The sequence below is a fragment of the Rhinoderma darwinii genome, chromosome 9 (genome assembly GCF_050947455.1).
Source record: "Rhinoderma darwinii isolate aRhiDar2 chromosome 9, aRhiDar2.hap1, whole genome shotgun sequence".
Taxonomy (NCBI): domain Eukaryota; kingdom Metazoa; phylum Chordata; class Amphibia; order Anura; family Rhinodermatidae; genus Rhinoderma; species Rhinoderma darwinii.
The window spans coordinates 28,379,627-28,396,759 of record NC_134695.1 but is presented as its reverse complement, the minus strand read 5'-3'; the positions used below and the strand labels follow the sequence as shown (position 1 = coordinate 28,396,759).

General features: G+C 38.3%; 1 protein-coding gene across 3 annotated transcripts in view; it reads left to right on the top strand.

The window, feature by feature from the left end:
• Nucleotides 1-13,384, top strand: part of SPTBN2 (spectrin beta, non-erythrocytic 2) — a 230,913-nt gene extending 217,529 nt beyond the window's left edge. For all 3 annotated transcript variants that reach the window (XM_075837432.1, XM_075837434.1, XM_075837433.1), the window contains 12 exons: nt 104-478; nt 4,132-4,376; nt 4,461-4,599; nt 5,408-5,492; nt 5,584-5,780; nt 5,922-6,082; nt 8,692-8,758; nt 9,581-9,628; nt 10,438-10,667; nt 10,861-11,034; nt 11,910-11,952; nt 12,606-13,384. In XM_075837432.1, the coding sequence (XP_075693547.1) occupies nt 104-478; nt 4,132-4,376; nt 4,461-4,599; nt 5,408-5,492; nt 5,584-5,780; nt 5,922-6,082; nt 8,692-8,758; nt 9,581-9,628; nt 10,438-10,667; nt 10,861-11,034; nt 11,910-11,952; nt 12,606-12,824 (1,983 nt within the window). In that variant the 3' untranslated portion in view covers nt 12,825-13,384. The remainder of the gene's footprint in view (nt 1-103; nt 479-4,131; nt 4,377-4,460; nt 4,600-5,407; nt 5,493-5,583; nt 5,781-5,921; nt 6,083-8,691; nt 8,759-9,580; nt 9,629-10,437; nt 10,668-10,860; nt 11,035-11,909; nt 11,953-12,605) is intronic.
• The last annotated feature ends 3,749 nt before the right edge of the window (nt 13,385-17,133 follow it).

The following is a 17,133-nucleotide window of genomic DNA, read 5'->3' as shown; positions in this document are numbered from 1 at the left end:
ATTATTTTTTTTTTACTTTCCTAGCTCAAGCTAACATTTTAGGCTATGCTTTAAGGTTCAAATAATTTATTTTTCTTTATTTTTATTTTGCTTTCTTAACTAGATGCTGAGAGATAAATTCCGGGAATTCTCTCGTGATACAAGTAACATTGGACAGGAACGTGTGGATGCTGTCAACCTTATGGCTGATGATCTTATTTCCTCTGGACATTCTGAAAATGCCACTGTGGCTGAATGGAAGGATGGGCTTAATGAGGCCTGGGCTGACCTTCTGGAAATGATTGATACACGTAGCCAGATGTTGGCGGCCTCCTACGAGCTTCATCGCTTCTACCAGGATGCCAGAGAAACTTTGGGCCAGATGCAGGACAAACAAAAGCAAATACCAGAAGAGACTGGAAGAGACCTCAACACCGCAGAAGCTATGCACCGCATGCATACCACATTTGAACATGATATACAAGCTCTCAGTGCACAAGTAAGGCATTCGATCGCTAAAGTTTAATAACCATCAATGTGTGCAGAAGATTAAACCTACGGTTACAATTGGGTATTACAAGAGGCAGATAGTTACATTTTTGATAATGACCTGAGAAAGTATTAGTCTCTATTGACAGTATAGTTAAAAAGAAACCCCTGCAGACCCATGAATTCTACCCAGCGCACCCTAACATAGCCCACATTAAAGTATTGTCCTACCCTCTCCCGCAACCTCTGACTTGCTTTTTAGAATTTTTTAGAACGGAATATTCCAGCTTCTGTATCTCTGGTTAGTAAATTTTTAGGCATCACAAAGCTAGGTGTGACCAGATCACTATTAGCAGAAGCTGTAGTTCTCTAGATCACTCCACATTGTGAGCAGGATCCTGGAAAGCCATCGATGCAAATCTAGGGCAAAGGAGGAGGGAGAGATGAATGGTCCGCAAACTGCCTAACATAATCTATAGGAAGCAGCCTGGAGGAGATTCGATGACCACACAAAAAAGTGATAGGAAGATTTTCTGTTGTCATCCAGTGAATTCTTGAATTATTGCAGTGCAACGGCTTAGTCGTATTCTGCCATATGCATCATTGTTTAGATACTCACAAGAGACAGTTTTATCGGACATCATCATGATTATAAGTGAGAATTCACATAGTTTTCACCAGAGTTTGCCTTTAAGGTGGACAACCATACTTATTATTCCTTATTAACGTGCATGTTCTGTTTGTGCATTATAATTCCCTAAAAGAAGGGATGGGCCGTAACCATCCTACGTCTGTGGTGTACTTCTCTTAGGGAGGAATCAGTGTTCATGAAATGGCGCTTCATAGGGCAACACTGTATATAGAAATTTAGTCCAGATAGTAGGCGAAAGATTGCAATCACTTACTTGTATTGTTCTGATGGGCACAACTCCCGATCTAGCATTGTTCAAATTGAATGTATTGGTGGTAAAGCTGCTGCCAGGCTTCCCCTGCCCAGATATTGGATAGTGAGCCAGTTTCGAGTGTAGCTAAGTTGAGCAGAAAAAGTGGGGATTGTCGCCGATGCTGCGTACATAGATGTAGAGGTTTTCATATAATAATACTTTACTTTGGTGCTGACACTATGCGTTACGGGGTTGTACCAATTCCTTCATCAGGTTAATACACCGTATAAATGGTACAAACAACTAATTATACATCTCCAACACCTCGAAAAGAGGCTCAAATTCAAATCCTAAATAAAGACGTGAAACCACACTCAGAATTCTACACTATAGTACAAAATAGACAGTTGGGGAAATTGCATAAAAAAACTCCTTTTCTTGGTGTCTACTGACTTCAACGCAATGGAAATTACAGGAGATCACCCTCACATTAAACATAAACATACTTTAAATTACCAGATATTTAAAGCTTTTAGCGGCCTACAATACAACCAGCAATGGTCCTTAGACCAGCTGATAAAGGGAGGGTGCAAGGTGATTCAAGATTATAACGATTCCATAGAGGGAGGAAACAATATTTTGTCCGATTTAATACTATAAAAGAAAATCTCCTGTTACGCTCTTGAACACATAGCAAAAACTTTTGAACACGTCATCTGCAAAGCATATTCCAGATCAATACAAAAAAATTAAGAAAAAAATCATATCAAAACCATATTTTTATAATTTACCTAAAATCCACAAAAGCACCAGGTTGCCCAATTATATTGTTAACAAACTCCTCTACAAGCAATACCACCTCAACTATCTGAATTTATTCCTATAGAAATATGTGATATCTTTGCCCAGCTTCCTAAAAGATTCTAGCCAATTAATCAATGAGTTAAAAACAAGAAACAAAGAATCTTCCTAGTAGAAGGCCTACACTTCATCCTGAATAACAACTTTTTTAATTTCACAACCAAATATACCATTAAATGTCGAGGACAGTGATGGGTACGAAGGTGGCACTATCGTATGCAAATGTATTTATGTGGAAGTATAATGAGAATTTTATCCTCTCCGATCCTCCCTATAAACACCATATAGGTCACTACAGAAGATACATAGGTGACTTATTATTTATATGGAAGAAATGGAAAAACAGAGGAAGACTTTTGCTCCCACCAACAGCTGGGGTATACAATTCAACATTAGAGACAGTCAAATAGAACTGGGATTTCTAGACCTAATTATTTGCCATAATACAAGACAATACATCAAATTTACTTTCTTCAAGAAAGTGGACATAAACAATTTTCTGGACTACACAAGCGGTCACTATAAAAAGAGCTACGCAAAATATTCCATACAGCCAATACAAACATATTCCAGAGAACTGCACCAACAATATGATAATACCTACAAACAGCAAGCAAGCATTTTGAAAAGGATTCCAAGTAATCTCTGGGGCATACAAAAGAGCCGCAGCATTAAGCCAGAAGGCATGATTATACCCCCACCCTATCCCCGCTGAAGCTGGAAACAAGAATTTAAACATATGTACAAACTTCACCACCTCCTTTTAATTATGCTCATGGAACAATAAAAAAACATCTTAAAAAATTTTTGGCCCATATATTGCAGAACGAACTCTTTCCTAAAAGTACAGAATGCCCCTAAATACACCTTTTAAGTGGCCGCCACACTTTAGAAATCTCCTGACTGTTTTCGGGTACGCACCCAACAAATACAAGAAAAGCATTCTTGATATAAAGAGTAGCTTTAGATGCCACCACAATCTATATCAATGTGCTGTAAAATCATTGGACACAACATCATGGACTATAAGCCATATATGACAAATTAAGAATTCAATTGTAATGACAGGGATAGGGAAACAGACAAGTGAGCCCTAATCTACCCGCCACTCAGTCCCTGCCTACTTGCAACGACCCGCCCTAGGCGACTGGGTACAACTGGGCGACGGTCCCTACACTCACTCAGTAAGTGCACGAGAGACAACCAGACAAGGAAACATAGAACAAAGGGAAACGGGGCAGTTGCCCACAGCAACACCGTGAGCAACAAGAGTAGTAAACGAGCCGAGTCAAACCAGGAGAGTAGTGAACAAGCCGAGTCAAACCAGGAGTGTACGAGGTACCAAACGCAGAGTAGAAGAGTAGTCAGTAAGCCAGGGTCAATACGAATTAGGGACAAGTAGTTCAAGAAGCTGCAGCAGGGCCAGGAAACCAACAGAGAAGAATCACAAGCAAGGAGGAACAGGAAAGGCAGGTATAAATAGACAGAGGGTGGGAGCTAGCTCCGTCTGGCCAGACTGTGATAGGCTCTCCCACTCCTAAGCCTGCCATCCTGAGTGGTGGAAGATGGAGTCAGTCTCACAGACATAGAAGCAGGTGCAGACTGATTACCTATGGGTGTGGATACAGAAGCTGTGCCTGGCAGATCCTTAACATCAATATCAAATACCACTTCAACCGTCAATCAAATTACATTATTCATGTAATTAAATGCAAGTGCCATCTGCATGTGCAGCGAGAACGATCCAGCCCCTAAATGAATATAAATTAAAAAAAACTTCCTAAAACATGGATAATCATGCCACTATTAAAAAGGAAAAAAGTACTTCATCCCGGACAAACCCTTTTAAATGTTGAATTTAAACTTTTTTCAATTTTGTCTCAATTATGATTTTTAGTGTTTGTATTTTTTATTTTAGTTAAAACAGGTTCAGGAGGATGCTGGTCGGCTCCAGAAAGCATATGCTGGTGAAAAGGCTGCAGACATCCACAGGCATGAACAGGCAGTAACTGAAGCCTGGGGCGAACTGCAAGATGCAAGTAGTGCACGCCGCCAGCTTCTTTTGGACACTGTGGAGAAATTTCGCTTTTTCAGGATGGTTAGAGATCTTATGCTATGGATGGATGATATCAATCTTCAGATTGATGCTCAAGAAAAGCCACGGTAAGACTTCTTTGATGATTTTGTTTTTTTTAATGTTCTCTACATTCAATATAATTTTTTAATATTTGATCTTTACTCCAATAGGGATGTATCATCAGCTGATTTAGTAATAAAAAATCACCTAAGCATTAAAGCAGAGGTAGATGCCCGAGCAGACAGCTTTACTACCTGCATAGACCTTGGAAACTCCCTGCTAGAGAAGAATCACTATGCATCTGACAAGGTAATTACTACCTTTACATTGTTACAAATAGTAACTATATTAAAAATAGACCAGGGTTCATCATGTTCAACCTGTTATTGATAGCTATTCTGTTTATATTGTGTTATATTAGTCCAATGGAAGGAAATATTTAGACCACAGTGAACCATCTCACAAACCAATTCAAGGGAGAACCAAAAAAAACGAGGTATGCACAGTATATATGGCCGTGGTCACATCTGCGTTGGAGGCTCAATATGGAGTCTCTGTCTACGATTCCGCCAAATATCACAGCATGGTGCGTTGTTTTGTTCAGGAAAATTACAGAAACCCAACGGAGACCCTCAAAGTCAATAGATTCTGTCGGGTGCCGTTCGTGTCCGTAATGCGACTGATCCGACGCTTCCTTTATTTTAGTTTTTCTGTTCGTATGATGGAACATAAAAATGAGAATAACGATGCAGGTGGGAACACAGCCTATTACTTTTGACATGAGTTAAAAGGTTTTCTCCACATTTTATATTTGTCCGTAGATGAAATGTATTTGTGAGTTGTTGGGGTCCTTTTTCCTTAGTCATAAATGAAGAAAGTCTAGTACTCCACTTAGAGGCAGATCCCCTTTAACACTGGATTGATGTGTCTACAGCTTGAAAACTCTGACATTCCCTATATGAGAACTGCACTTTGGCCTGGTGGTCAAGACTGATGGTTGGGAGACCTATTAGTTTCTATTGAGATATCGTCGATGTTGGAAAAATAGCTCCAGTGGTACAAAAAAATATTTCATTAATTTCTGCATTGCATTCGGTTTTTTCCCTGTTACTTTCAGATCTCTGAGAAGCTGGAACAGTTGCAAGAAAGAAGGCAGGAGACCGAAAACAAATGGAAAGATAAAATGCAATGGTTACAAATAGGTAAGTGTTAATATAATTTAAAATTTTTGAAACATTGAAGAGAGAATCCAATCAACTAACTATATAATTTATTTATTTTTGCTCCATTTAGTACTCGAGGTGCTGATGTTTGGAAGAGATGCAAATGTTGCAGAGGCATGGCTGTCCAGCCAGGAACCTATTGTCCGATCTGCTGAGCTGGGAACCAATGTAGACGAGGTGGAGAACCTGATAAAGAGGCACGAAGCATTCCAGAAATCGGTATCCACTTGGGATGAAAGATTCTTGCTTTTGGAAAAGCTAACAACGGTGAGCTAATACAGACATGGATATCAGGTCAGCTGTGAGTTATACAGTTATTGGCTGGGGGATCTGCATCCATTAGCGGTATATTTTTCGCAGGTTTAATCATTTAAATGTGGATATTAATTAACTTTTTTTTATTGCTAGTTGGAAGAGAATGAAATGAAAAGGAGAAGAGAGGAAGAGGAGAGGAGACGAAGGCCTCCGACTCCACCTTCACCTGAGCCACAACAAGAAGAGATTTTACAGGAACAGAATCATCAGACATTGGAAGATCATTCAATTCCTGTTAATGTTCTACAAGAAAGGTTAGATTCCTGCTACTTTTACCTTCATAATTATCACATTGTCACCAACTATCAATGACCTAATACGGGTCACAGCAATTGCAGCTGGCTCGCTGTCTTCCCGTTATCTGAGCTACTTGACAAAAGCCAAGCTATGAGACTAAATACAGGAGGGACTACATGGAGCAATTCCTTGTCATGAGATCTCCTCTAAATGAGTTTTTAGGGGATATAAGATTGATCGGGTGTTCTTTCTTTTCAAAGAGGATTATTTCTTATATAAAACCTCTAGTAGAAAGCAGCACTGTGTAATAACGGGTGCATACCACAGACACCTTGATCATAGGTCCCATCAACCATCACTTGGAAAAAAGACTGGCACCACACCAAAATAAAGAGAAATGCAAATCCTGTCTACATTTATGTATGAGGGAATACCGATTGATTACATAGCTCATGTGTCTTTACACCAATAGCAAAAAAAATGTATGTTCCTCCTGTATAATTCTCTTTCCACATCTGCATCAGAGCCTCCAAAGCAGATTGCATCATATTTGAGTGGAAAAATTGCACTTCATGCGACGGACACCACACGGGAACCCAAAGGACCCCATTATAAGTCAATGGGGGTCGGTGGTAACTGTTGTATGACCTGGCAAAGCGTTTTTGCTTCCGTTATGAATGGAAGCCACAGCGCAAGTGTAAACATGGCCTTAACCCTTTACTTTGAGAAGGACAATAGTTGGCTATACCAGGGTCATAAGTAAAGCACCAAAAGATTGGAACAGCAATTCTTTTATAATTAAAGGATTGGGGTTGATTATGCACATTTATAAATTGTAAATAATATTATAATAATGTGAGGTAAAGTTTTACTATATGTAGTCACTATACTTGTAACTACAAATTTTTCTTAATGTGACAGATCTAGTAATGCATAAGGGAGACTGCCCCGTTTGTGATGGAAATCTTTTTTTATGCCTTTTTGACAATCATTTCTAACTTTAAAGATGTTTTTCAAACTATTTTCCTATTTTAAATATGTAGTAAACTAACATTCTAATATATTTACCTATGCAAAGATCTTGTTATCTTCTAATAGTGAGTTGTGTCACGTGACTCCGTAACCATCAGAACTTAGCACTTCCAATTACATGCCGACCGGTCTTTTGTCTTTACTTCGGGATGAACTCCTCTTCTGTCTTCTCCACGAACGTCGCTTCATCAGTGACGTTTCTGTAGTTGGCAGTTTCTATCGTCAATGCAGTAAACTAGCGTATGCACGGTTCAATAAATCTGTATTCGAATCACGTATGCGTTGTTAAATGAAGACAGACACATAGGTAAATCAACCTCAAAATGTAAACAAATAAGCGTTATGCTAAAATAAATACGTTATTCAGGGGGGTTTATTTATGATAATAATAAGCGGAGCAGAAATTAAAGAAAAAAAAATGGTATTGGAAAACCCCTTGACGCATTATCAAGTACATTTACGTGATAAGCATCATAGGGAAGTATGGAGCGCTGGGAACAGCGATCATGACCGCATCTGAAGCGTTGAAAAGAGGGGGGCGGCCCCTTCCGACAGCTCCACGGCGCCCCGGGGGGTTCCGGAGGTTGTTGTGGCAGCCCAGGGGCCTGATAAAAGCCCCCAGGTCTGCCTTTTGTCTGCCACTGTTAAGCCATGTCTATGGCACGACTTAACAGAAACCTGTGAAAATGACAATATTCTGCAATACAATAGTTTTGCAGTATATTGTACCAGTTATCTAGCGATGGTTGGTTCAAGTCCCCTAGGGGAACTAATAAAATGTGTAAAAAAAAAAAGTTTACTAAAGTTATTACTAGTGGGGGAAAAAATAATTACGTTTAAAAAAAACTTTTCCCATTTTTCCTCTAAAGTAAAATTAGTATCACTGCGTCCGTAAAAGTCTGAACTATTACAATCTACCATTATTTAACTCGCACGGTGAACGCCGTAAACAGCCAAAATCGCAGTTTTTTTTGTCACCTTAGCTCGCAAAAAAATGTAATAAAAAGTGATTAAAGTTGTATGTGCCAATAAAAACTACAGCTCGTCCCGCAAAAATAAGCCCTCACACCGCTCAATCCATTGAAAAATAAAAAAGTTATGGCTCTCAGAATGTGGTAAAACAACAATCTTACCAAAAGGTTTTGTTTTATAAAATATAAAAAAATCCTATATAAATTTGGTATCTCTGTAATCGTATTTAGCCGCTGAATAAAGTTAAGTTGTCGTTATTACTGCACGGTGAAAGGCGTAAAAACGAAAACCAAAAAGCAATGTAGGAATCGCAGTTTTTTCCAATTTCAGCCCTCAGAGAATTTTTTTTTTCAGTTTCCCTGTACATTATATGGTACTTTGAGTGGTAAATAATAAGCCCTCTCACCGCTCTATTGACGGAAAAATAAAAAAGTTATGGCTCTTGGAACGCGGGGAATGAAAAAATAAAAAATGGCTCGATCTTTGAGGGGTTAAATGAATAAACTATTTCTTCTGATAAATTTATAATTTTAGTGTTTTAAAAACGATAACACTTTTGATTGAAATGAAATGTTCTTGATTAAAACTAAAGTGTTTTCTGTTGTGTGCTTCTTTCATCTAGACTACAGAGCTTGCAAACTGAACAGGCTTCAGTCAATGGGTTGTGTACAGATTCCGACTCTCCTCAGGTACACATGCGTTTACCCTACATTTAAAATATATATATGTATGTGTGTGTGTATAGAACTATATATAGATATATAATTATAAATTTCAGTTATAGTGACCATTGTTCAGTGATATTTCCATACACTATATAACAACAATGAATTGTATTCCTTCAGCATCATAATACTCCTAGGCAGACAGTAACTTACTCGTATAGGATGTATCCTAAAATGACTGCATAGTTAAAGGGGTTATCCAACCAAAACAACTTATTACCTATCCTGTTTTTAGAAAACCCATTTTTAGATACTTTATTGGTGTATTCTGATTTAATGGGGTGTGGGGGTGTTCATTCAGGACCCTCATTTATTAGCTGGAGTGGAGAACGGCTACAAAGAGAGTCGTTTTGGAGGACCCGCCGTGTACATGCATTACACGGCGAGCTCAGTGTAAAGTAAATAAATAAATCTTTCCTGGTCGCGTCTGAAAAGAGATGGACGGCTCTTGAAAAGACGGAGTTTTGATAACTGAACTGCGTCGTGCCATGCCTCTGTCCATCACATGACCAGAAAGGATTTTTGTCCCCGGAAGTAAACCATGAAGATTTCTGAATAACTGTAGAGATCTTGGAAATTGATACAGAAAGTGTTTTCAAAAATAGTTTATTGGAAAATGGTATAACGGATAACTTTTGCTTGCTGAAACGGAAACCTTTTTAATACATAAATTAATATTTATATCGATAATTTTGATGCTCTTTATAAACAAACAAAAAAACTGAAAATAAAGTGTGAAAAGTATAATGTAACAATTGAATGTCATTTTATTTTTGTTTTTGACAGCCGTTGACTGATACCAGGCGGTTAGATGACAGCTTTTCTGAAAATCAGGCAAGTATTCTTTTTCATTTATTGAAAACTTATTTCTTTGGGTGGTGCATATTATCATTTAATGTTATCTTACAAATAGTTTTTACTTGACACTATACTTTAATCTAAATGTATGGGTTACTGAGAATATACCCTACATTATAACACACCTGACTTGAATAGGAAGATTGTGCAAGGGCCACTGGATTAAATAAAGTATACCACCTAATGGTTTTCAAGATCTTTGCTTGCAGTCATGTGACTTTATTGTTTACTTCCAGTGGCTAAAAAAATCTGTCCTGGTCATGCATGGGACACATGTGTAGGACTGATTATTTACACTAGAGTTTTCTGACCTGTCTTCTAAGGAGTCGAGTTACTCTTCATCCATCGCATGACCAGGATTCTTATCCCGAGAGTAAACAATGATGGTTCCTGTTCAATGACAGCATGTAGAGATCTTGAAAACCATGAGGAATTGATACAGGATGCATACTGGCAAATTGTATACTGGCAAATTGTACACTAGCTAAATCAGATACTTGTGAAATGTGAAGCCTGTATATATTTATGCCATTATTAATGTCGTTTCTCATTCCTGTGTAGTTTTATGATTGGTCACAGAATTACAAGGATTGCCACTACGGTTAATCCGAATTGTCTACAAAATAAAATAATTATTCTTCCATATTCTGTCATAAGACAATTGACATAAAATACACTATTATGTCTCTGACTTTATTTGGATGAGAAAGCATAAAAAGTGTACAATTCTGTCATTTCTCCATGGTAGATTTACAAAAACAGACAATACCTTTCTATTTCTATAGGGGTATGAAACATCAGAGGCTGCTAATGGAGCAAAGGCAGACTTAATCCCACAGGATGGCAGCCCACCCCCCTCACCACATATCCAGTCACGGCCTACTTTTTCACCCATAAATCTTCAGACTTCCACTTTACCAATCGGCAGTCCTGAACCTTTTGCTTCAGAGCAGATGGAAGGAATGCTACACCGCAAACAGGAAATGGAGTCTCACTCAAAGAAGGCGGCCAATAGGTGAGAAAACATTTATGTCCGCTGCATAAAAAACTGCTGTCTGTAGCATTAGTTGCTGATGATAATCTTCATCCTTTCGCATAAATGCTTGTCATGAAATAAATCCTTACTACTAATAACAATAATGGCACGTCTCATGGATTTAGATTTGTCCAGATGATATAGTAATTATTATTATGTTCTCATCACACAGGTCCTGGCAAAATGTTTACTGTGTTCTGAAAAAAGGCAGTTTGGGATTCTATAAAGATTCAAAGAGTGCAAGTAGCGGCATACCTTATCATGGTGAGGTTCCTGTCCAACTTGCCGGAGCACAATGTAGTGTGGCACATGAATACAAGAAACGCAAGAATGTATTCAAACTCAGGTGAGAATGTAGTAGAAACGTAATCCTAGAGCACGACAAAGATAAAAACACTATTGCACACCTATATACCTCCCCGTGATACCAGTATTTCAAATAGTACTGACTGGCAATGATCTTGGTGTTGGATCAATGTTAGGACCAATGCTCCTATAACATGAACAACCAGGTACAAGAGCTATGCACACATAAAACAACGTGGATGGTAGGATTAACGAGAAATAGAAACTCAAATGGCCAGAGGGTTGAATGATTAGCAGGAACCACTTGTGAGTAAGTCTCCGTGTCTAGAATCTTTTCCATCAGTCCGTTTCTAGAGCAGGTGATCCTGTGTAGAAAGTTCTATCCGGAATTTGTCTGGCTGATTCTGCTGGTGATGGGATGGATTGGGAAGCGCTTTGTCTGAATGATGTGTGAATGTGTGTCTTGTCTTTATGCGTAACAGTGGGAAATATCTTTGATGGATATCCGCCACATCTACCACCCCACCCTGATATTGTATCCATTTTATGTGTGGAATCTTTCTCCTTGCAGTTCCATCCTATTAAGATACTCAACTAATTGCCAAGCTGTACAACTGTTTTATTTCTTATGTTCTGTTTGCTGAAAAAAAAAAAAAGAAGGAAGTTCTATCCAGAGAGTGTTGTCCAATAGAATAGACCATAATAAAATGTTTCGCTATATTTAAGTTGTGGATACGATCCGGCCGGTTGCGTGATATCCAAAAGTAAGGCTGTGCTTTGTGATGTCACAAAACTTGGTTACATTGTCCAAGACAGGACAGACTATCCTGCATAATCTTCCTCGCAAATATGTGAGTTGTTTTATCTACAGTACACAAACCCCTAATGTTTTTTTCTGTTTTATTAATTGCACAGTTTATCAGATGGGAAGGAGTATCTTTTCCAAGCAAAAGACGAGGTAAGTGGTTTGCAACTGAAATTGTCCTAGAAGACCGCACTGAGGAGATTTATATTTATTTATTGTGTATAAAATAGTTATTATGGTACGAAGGGTGGCAAAGAGCACCTTGTACAAAAAGGGTCTCAGACAGTCTACTCTAAAAGGGTTATTTCCATCTTAGATATTTCTAAATGTATGATCGGTGGGGGCCCACCTTTGGGACCCCCATCTTTTACCAGAAAGAAGGGATGTTCCCTGACCACTGTTCTGCCAAATGAGGCAGCTGCACATCCAGACTGAGAATGAATAGAGTTGTGTCCATAAGTGTTTCATTACAATTATAGAAACAGCATCTCCATCAATTCTCCATCTGGATGCTGCCACCACACCGTGTGGCATGGGGTTAGGGAACCCCTATTCTCCCAACAGGCGTGGGTCCCAGAAGCACCTTTATTCACCATCCCACTTTGTCTCATTGTGCTCAAACGAGCACAAGCGCAGTATAAAAACTAGTGTGGTCATTTGGGCCAAAACTGGTAGGGTCTTGCAGTAGGAACTATATATGTGATGTATTTACTCATTGTTAACATTTGAATTTATTATAATTGTTACAGATAACCAAATAAGTCCCAGTTGTAAACCTGGTCTCTTCTCTTCTATTTTTACTACAGGCTGAGATGAGCAGTTGGATGCGGGTGATCAATGCTTCACTGTCTTCGACTAGTGATACTTCAGACCATTCCCCAGGTGTACCCAAGGGTATGACCCGGGCTATGACCATGCCTCCTGTGTCTCCCAATAGTGTCACAGAGGGCTCTGTGACATTGCGTAATAAGGATGGAAAAGAAAAGGACAGAGAAAAGAGATTTAGCTTCTTTAAGAAGAAATAAATACCATGTTGCTCATCCGGACAGGTTACTTTGTTCATATCATAACAGCAAAAAAGACCCGGTCACGCCAACAGCATGGGACCTGTGGGCAATTGTGCGGCTTGGGTGGTTGTGTGGGTAAAAAAAAATGGCCACAGCATTTTATATACATATATATAAAATTATATATGCATAACATGCACTTCCAGTGATGTACAGACTTTGAGACCCTTACAATGTAGCTTGTTGGATCCCAACCGGAAGCTTCGTATGCACTGAACAAAGATAAAATTTGGATTTGAGGCATGAGAGCCATTCTTGAGGGGCTCATTAATTCATCATCATTAAATTCTTTCGTCTCTCTGAGGTCTTTAATTATCTCTGTGTGCATGTCCAGCCATAGCCTCTAACATGACACCAGACGTTAGAGAAGCAGTGCACATATTGCAGCGTATTATGGAGATGCAATAAATTGAAGGAACTCCGTTGTGTTATGCCTTTGACATGAAGTTCTTAAAGATGGTACTTCTGATTTATTATTGTTGGATGAATAAACACAGCCTGCTGAAGCATGACCTTCATACATACACTATTACTGCCTGATTAACACACACGTACCGTGTGTGTGTGTGTGTGTGTGTGTGTGTGTGTGTGTGTGTATGTGTGTATGTATATATATATATATATATATATATATATATATATATATATATATATATATATATATATATATATATATATAAAATGTGCGTGTGTGTTTTACATTTGCAATTACAGACTGCTCCACCTCTGTAATGCAGATGTTTCATACAGTAGAAAATAGCAAACTGGTGATTTTTAAATTGGGATGTAATACATAGAGTAGTCAATGTGGGGAAAAAATATTTCCTAGAAAATATTAGATTACACAAGCATAAGGAAAACTACTTTGAATTATTAAATATGAGTTAGGAACCTTCATAAAATCAGGGCAAACTGTTATATGTTTTGGTCAAAAAGTGACAATATGTGGTACAGAGATTGCAATGGCCCCTCTGCCAAGTAGGTGGACACCAGTACTATAAATGGCACATGGGGGGCAGCTTCACTGGTACACCTTTTATATTGGGCCCCAGGAGCCTCTAGTTACATCTCTGCTTGTGGTTTTTCTCCAGTACAAAAATAAACATAAATGTAATATATGCAAATGAAAGAAGAAACACGCAAAGTTCTTTTATTGACCAACTCTAAAGTCAAATTATAGCCACGAGCTCTGGGATGTGAGGATACAATGAAAGCAACAGCCGTTTCATGTTTACTCACGCTTCACCCTGGCCTTACTTACATGATGACGTGTCCAAGTTATTAAATACACACTCCTGTTATACGTCATTAGAAAGTATTGCATGTTTATAATCATAACTATTTGTTAAGAGACCATTGGAATAGAGTGGCAGACCTACAAAAGCAAAATGCAGTACCAAACTTACAAAAATGGACTTCGATCTTTTCAGTCGTTTAAACCAATGGGGACTAGTGCCTCACATCGTAATATCCACTCTGCCTGTCGTTTTAGAAGTATATGGTGTCTCTCCCCTCCTGACATTGGTAGATCAGATTCATTCAATTGATCCACCAATGTCAGAAGGAGAATATGCAATAAGAACGTGGACACGTCACCATGTAGATAAGGCCAAGATGAAGCGTATGTGACCACAAAACGGCTGTTGCCTTCATTGTATCCTAACATGCCCTATCCCATGGCCATGTCTTGATCTTATCGAGCTGGTCAATAAAAGGACTTGGGGTATGGTCTGACATAGTGGTGTCGGCATGCGGCCGAAACCCCACTCACTTGCGGTGGCCAATGACCGCACGGTTTTCCCAGGTAATACTGGCAAATCGTGCAGCCATCGGCCACCGCAAGTGAGCAGAGTTTTGGCTGTATTTGGACGCCGCTTCATAGTACTGTGCCCTAAAGTTATCGGCGAGTGCCACATGTTTGTTCTTCCAATTGTATCTTTTACTAAGCATTGGCTGCTGTTTTAGGTGTCCATAAGCAAAAACCTTAGGGTATGTGCACACGTAGTGACCAAAAACTTCTGAAAATCCAGAGCTGTTTTCAAGGGAAAACAGACCCTGCTTTTCAGACGTTTTTTGACCAACTCGCGTTTTTCGCGTCCGTTTTTGGAGCTGTTTTCATTGGAGTCTATGAGAAAACAGCTCCAAAAACGTCCAAAGAAGTGTCCTGCACTTCTTTTGACGAGGCTGTATTTTTACGCGTCGTCGTTTGACAGCTGTCAAACGACGACGCGTAAATGACAGGTCGTCTGCACAGTACGTCGGCAAACCCATTCAAATGAATGGGCAGATGTTTGCCGACGTATTGTAGCCCTATTTTCAGACGTAAAACGAGGCATAATACGCCTCGTTTACGTCTGAAAATAGGTTGTGTGAACCCAGCCTTAAAAAGCAGCACAGTTCTGGTCTTAACTGTGATAAACATGAATGTAATGTTGGCTCTTCACAAGAGTATACCAAAAGTACTTTCATTAACAATTTGTGATATATTCACTTTGATCAAACACAAACTTTTAGGAAAACAAAGATGATTTTTACTTTAGGTGCGACCCATTAGCTGAAATTAAAATGTGAAATTGTGTGCCAGCGGCAGATTTAGTAATACATTTGTACTTGTATGGCTTGTTACCACTATTACATTTTAAGATTTGTTTGATATAATAGTAAGTGGGTGACACTGCTACCAGGCATCGCTAGAGCCAATTTTTAGGAATTTACATGGAATGTGCATGCTGTGCACATGTTAGACCATACCCCAAGACATACTGAAGGCCAATGTCAGAAGAAGTCCATTGACTTTAGTAGTGTGTGTATTTGAGATCGGGAAACTGGATGAAGGATGCTATTCCAGTGGATAGTAAGGTTAGTTGAGTGCACTCTATAACTTGAGTATCACACAACATCACTAATGTTGACAAATTATATTGGGTTTTTGTTTTGTCTAACACACCCTTTATCTAGTAATCCAGTACCTACCTTCTACATGGCTTGACAGTTTACCAAAAGTGATAAGATTTAGGGTTAAAGATGTATTATTTTACTCTGTAATACTTTTTATTTTTATAAAGCCTTATAGCATTTTCCTTGGATGATCATGATATTTGGTGGCATTTAATATCTGCTTTTTAATTTTTTTTATGTGCAGTTTGATTTTGGGTGACTATTTTTTCAAGGGTATATTATATTCTCTAAAGAAGAGGACACCGTGTCCCTATTTATATAAAAATTATATAGGGAAAATCTTTAAAATTTAGAAATGAGTCCCTTAAAGTTGAGTAGGGAAACATGTAAAAGTATAGTTATGCTTTTGCTATTTTTTTTCCTTCCAGATATGATTGTGAATATGCCTACTGTATCTTACTTTTCTTTTCATCATTTTATTTTTCCCAGTGTAATACACTTTGGACATTTAGCAATGAAAAAAATATATATTTTCAGTGGTAAGTGTATGTTCATATGCAACAAATTTGTTCCATGCATCAGAGTGGGATTGTTCCTGTAGAATGGGCATGGATTGTTACAACCCATACAGAAAAATGCGACAAGCATTGAAATTTCTGTAACAAATCTGCGTGTGAACATACCCTAACACAACCGCTCTACTAGATCAGCATAAGCCTAACAAAAATCCCGATATCACAAGTTATGGAAATGTACAATTTTATTTTTTTTAGGTAAATTGACCTTTTAATCTAGATTATCTGTTTCCAGTTTACTTGCAACTTCCTGACCAAGGAGAGTGCATAATGTATTCTGTGTATAAACATTTCCAAATAAAAAGTAGAGTTTCTGAACATGAGCTCACAGCTTTTTTTTTTTTTTTTAACTCACAGAACATAAATTCACACGCTTTAAATACATGAACCGATAAAAACAAGGGGACATATGTACACAAAAACACAGAAAAAGGCCATACTTACAAATGGACACAGACAGGTCAGAAACGCAGATGAAGATAGAGCATAAAAGGACTGCTAAATATTGAAAATAGGCAATGATAAAATCCCAGCAATACCTCACCTAAAAGGAATGTGTCATCAGACAATTAACTATTGTTGAATCAAGTTTTTATGGTAAACTTATTTTTGAAAAAATTGTCTTTTTGTTTTTTTTCCACATCTATATTGAAAAATAAAAGAAAAAAAATACTGAAATCTTATAATGGACTGACATTTCCTGTTCTGCAGAGATCACTTCTAAGCAGTCATCTCAACAGAACAGGCAGGATCACATAAGACACGTTGATCGACGCTCGTTTGCTCCTGTCACA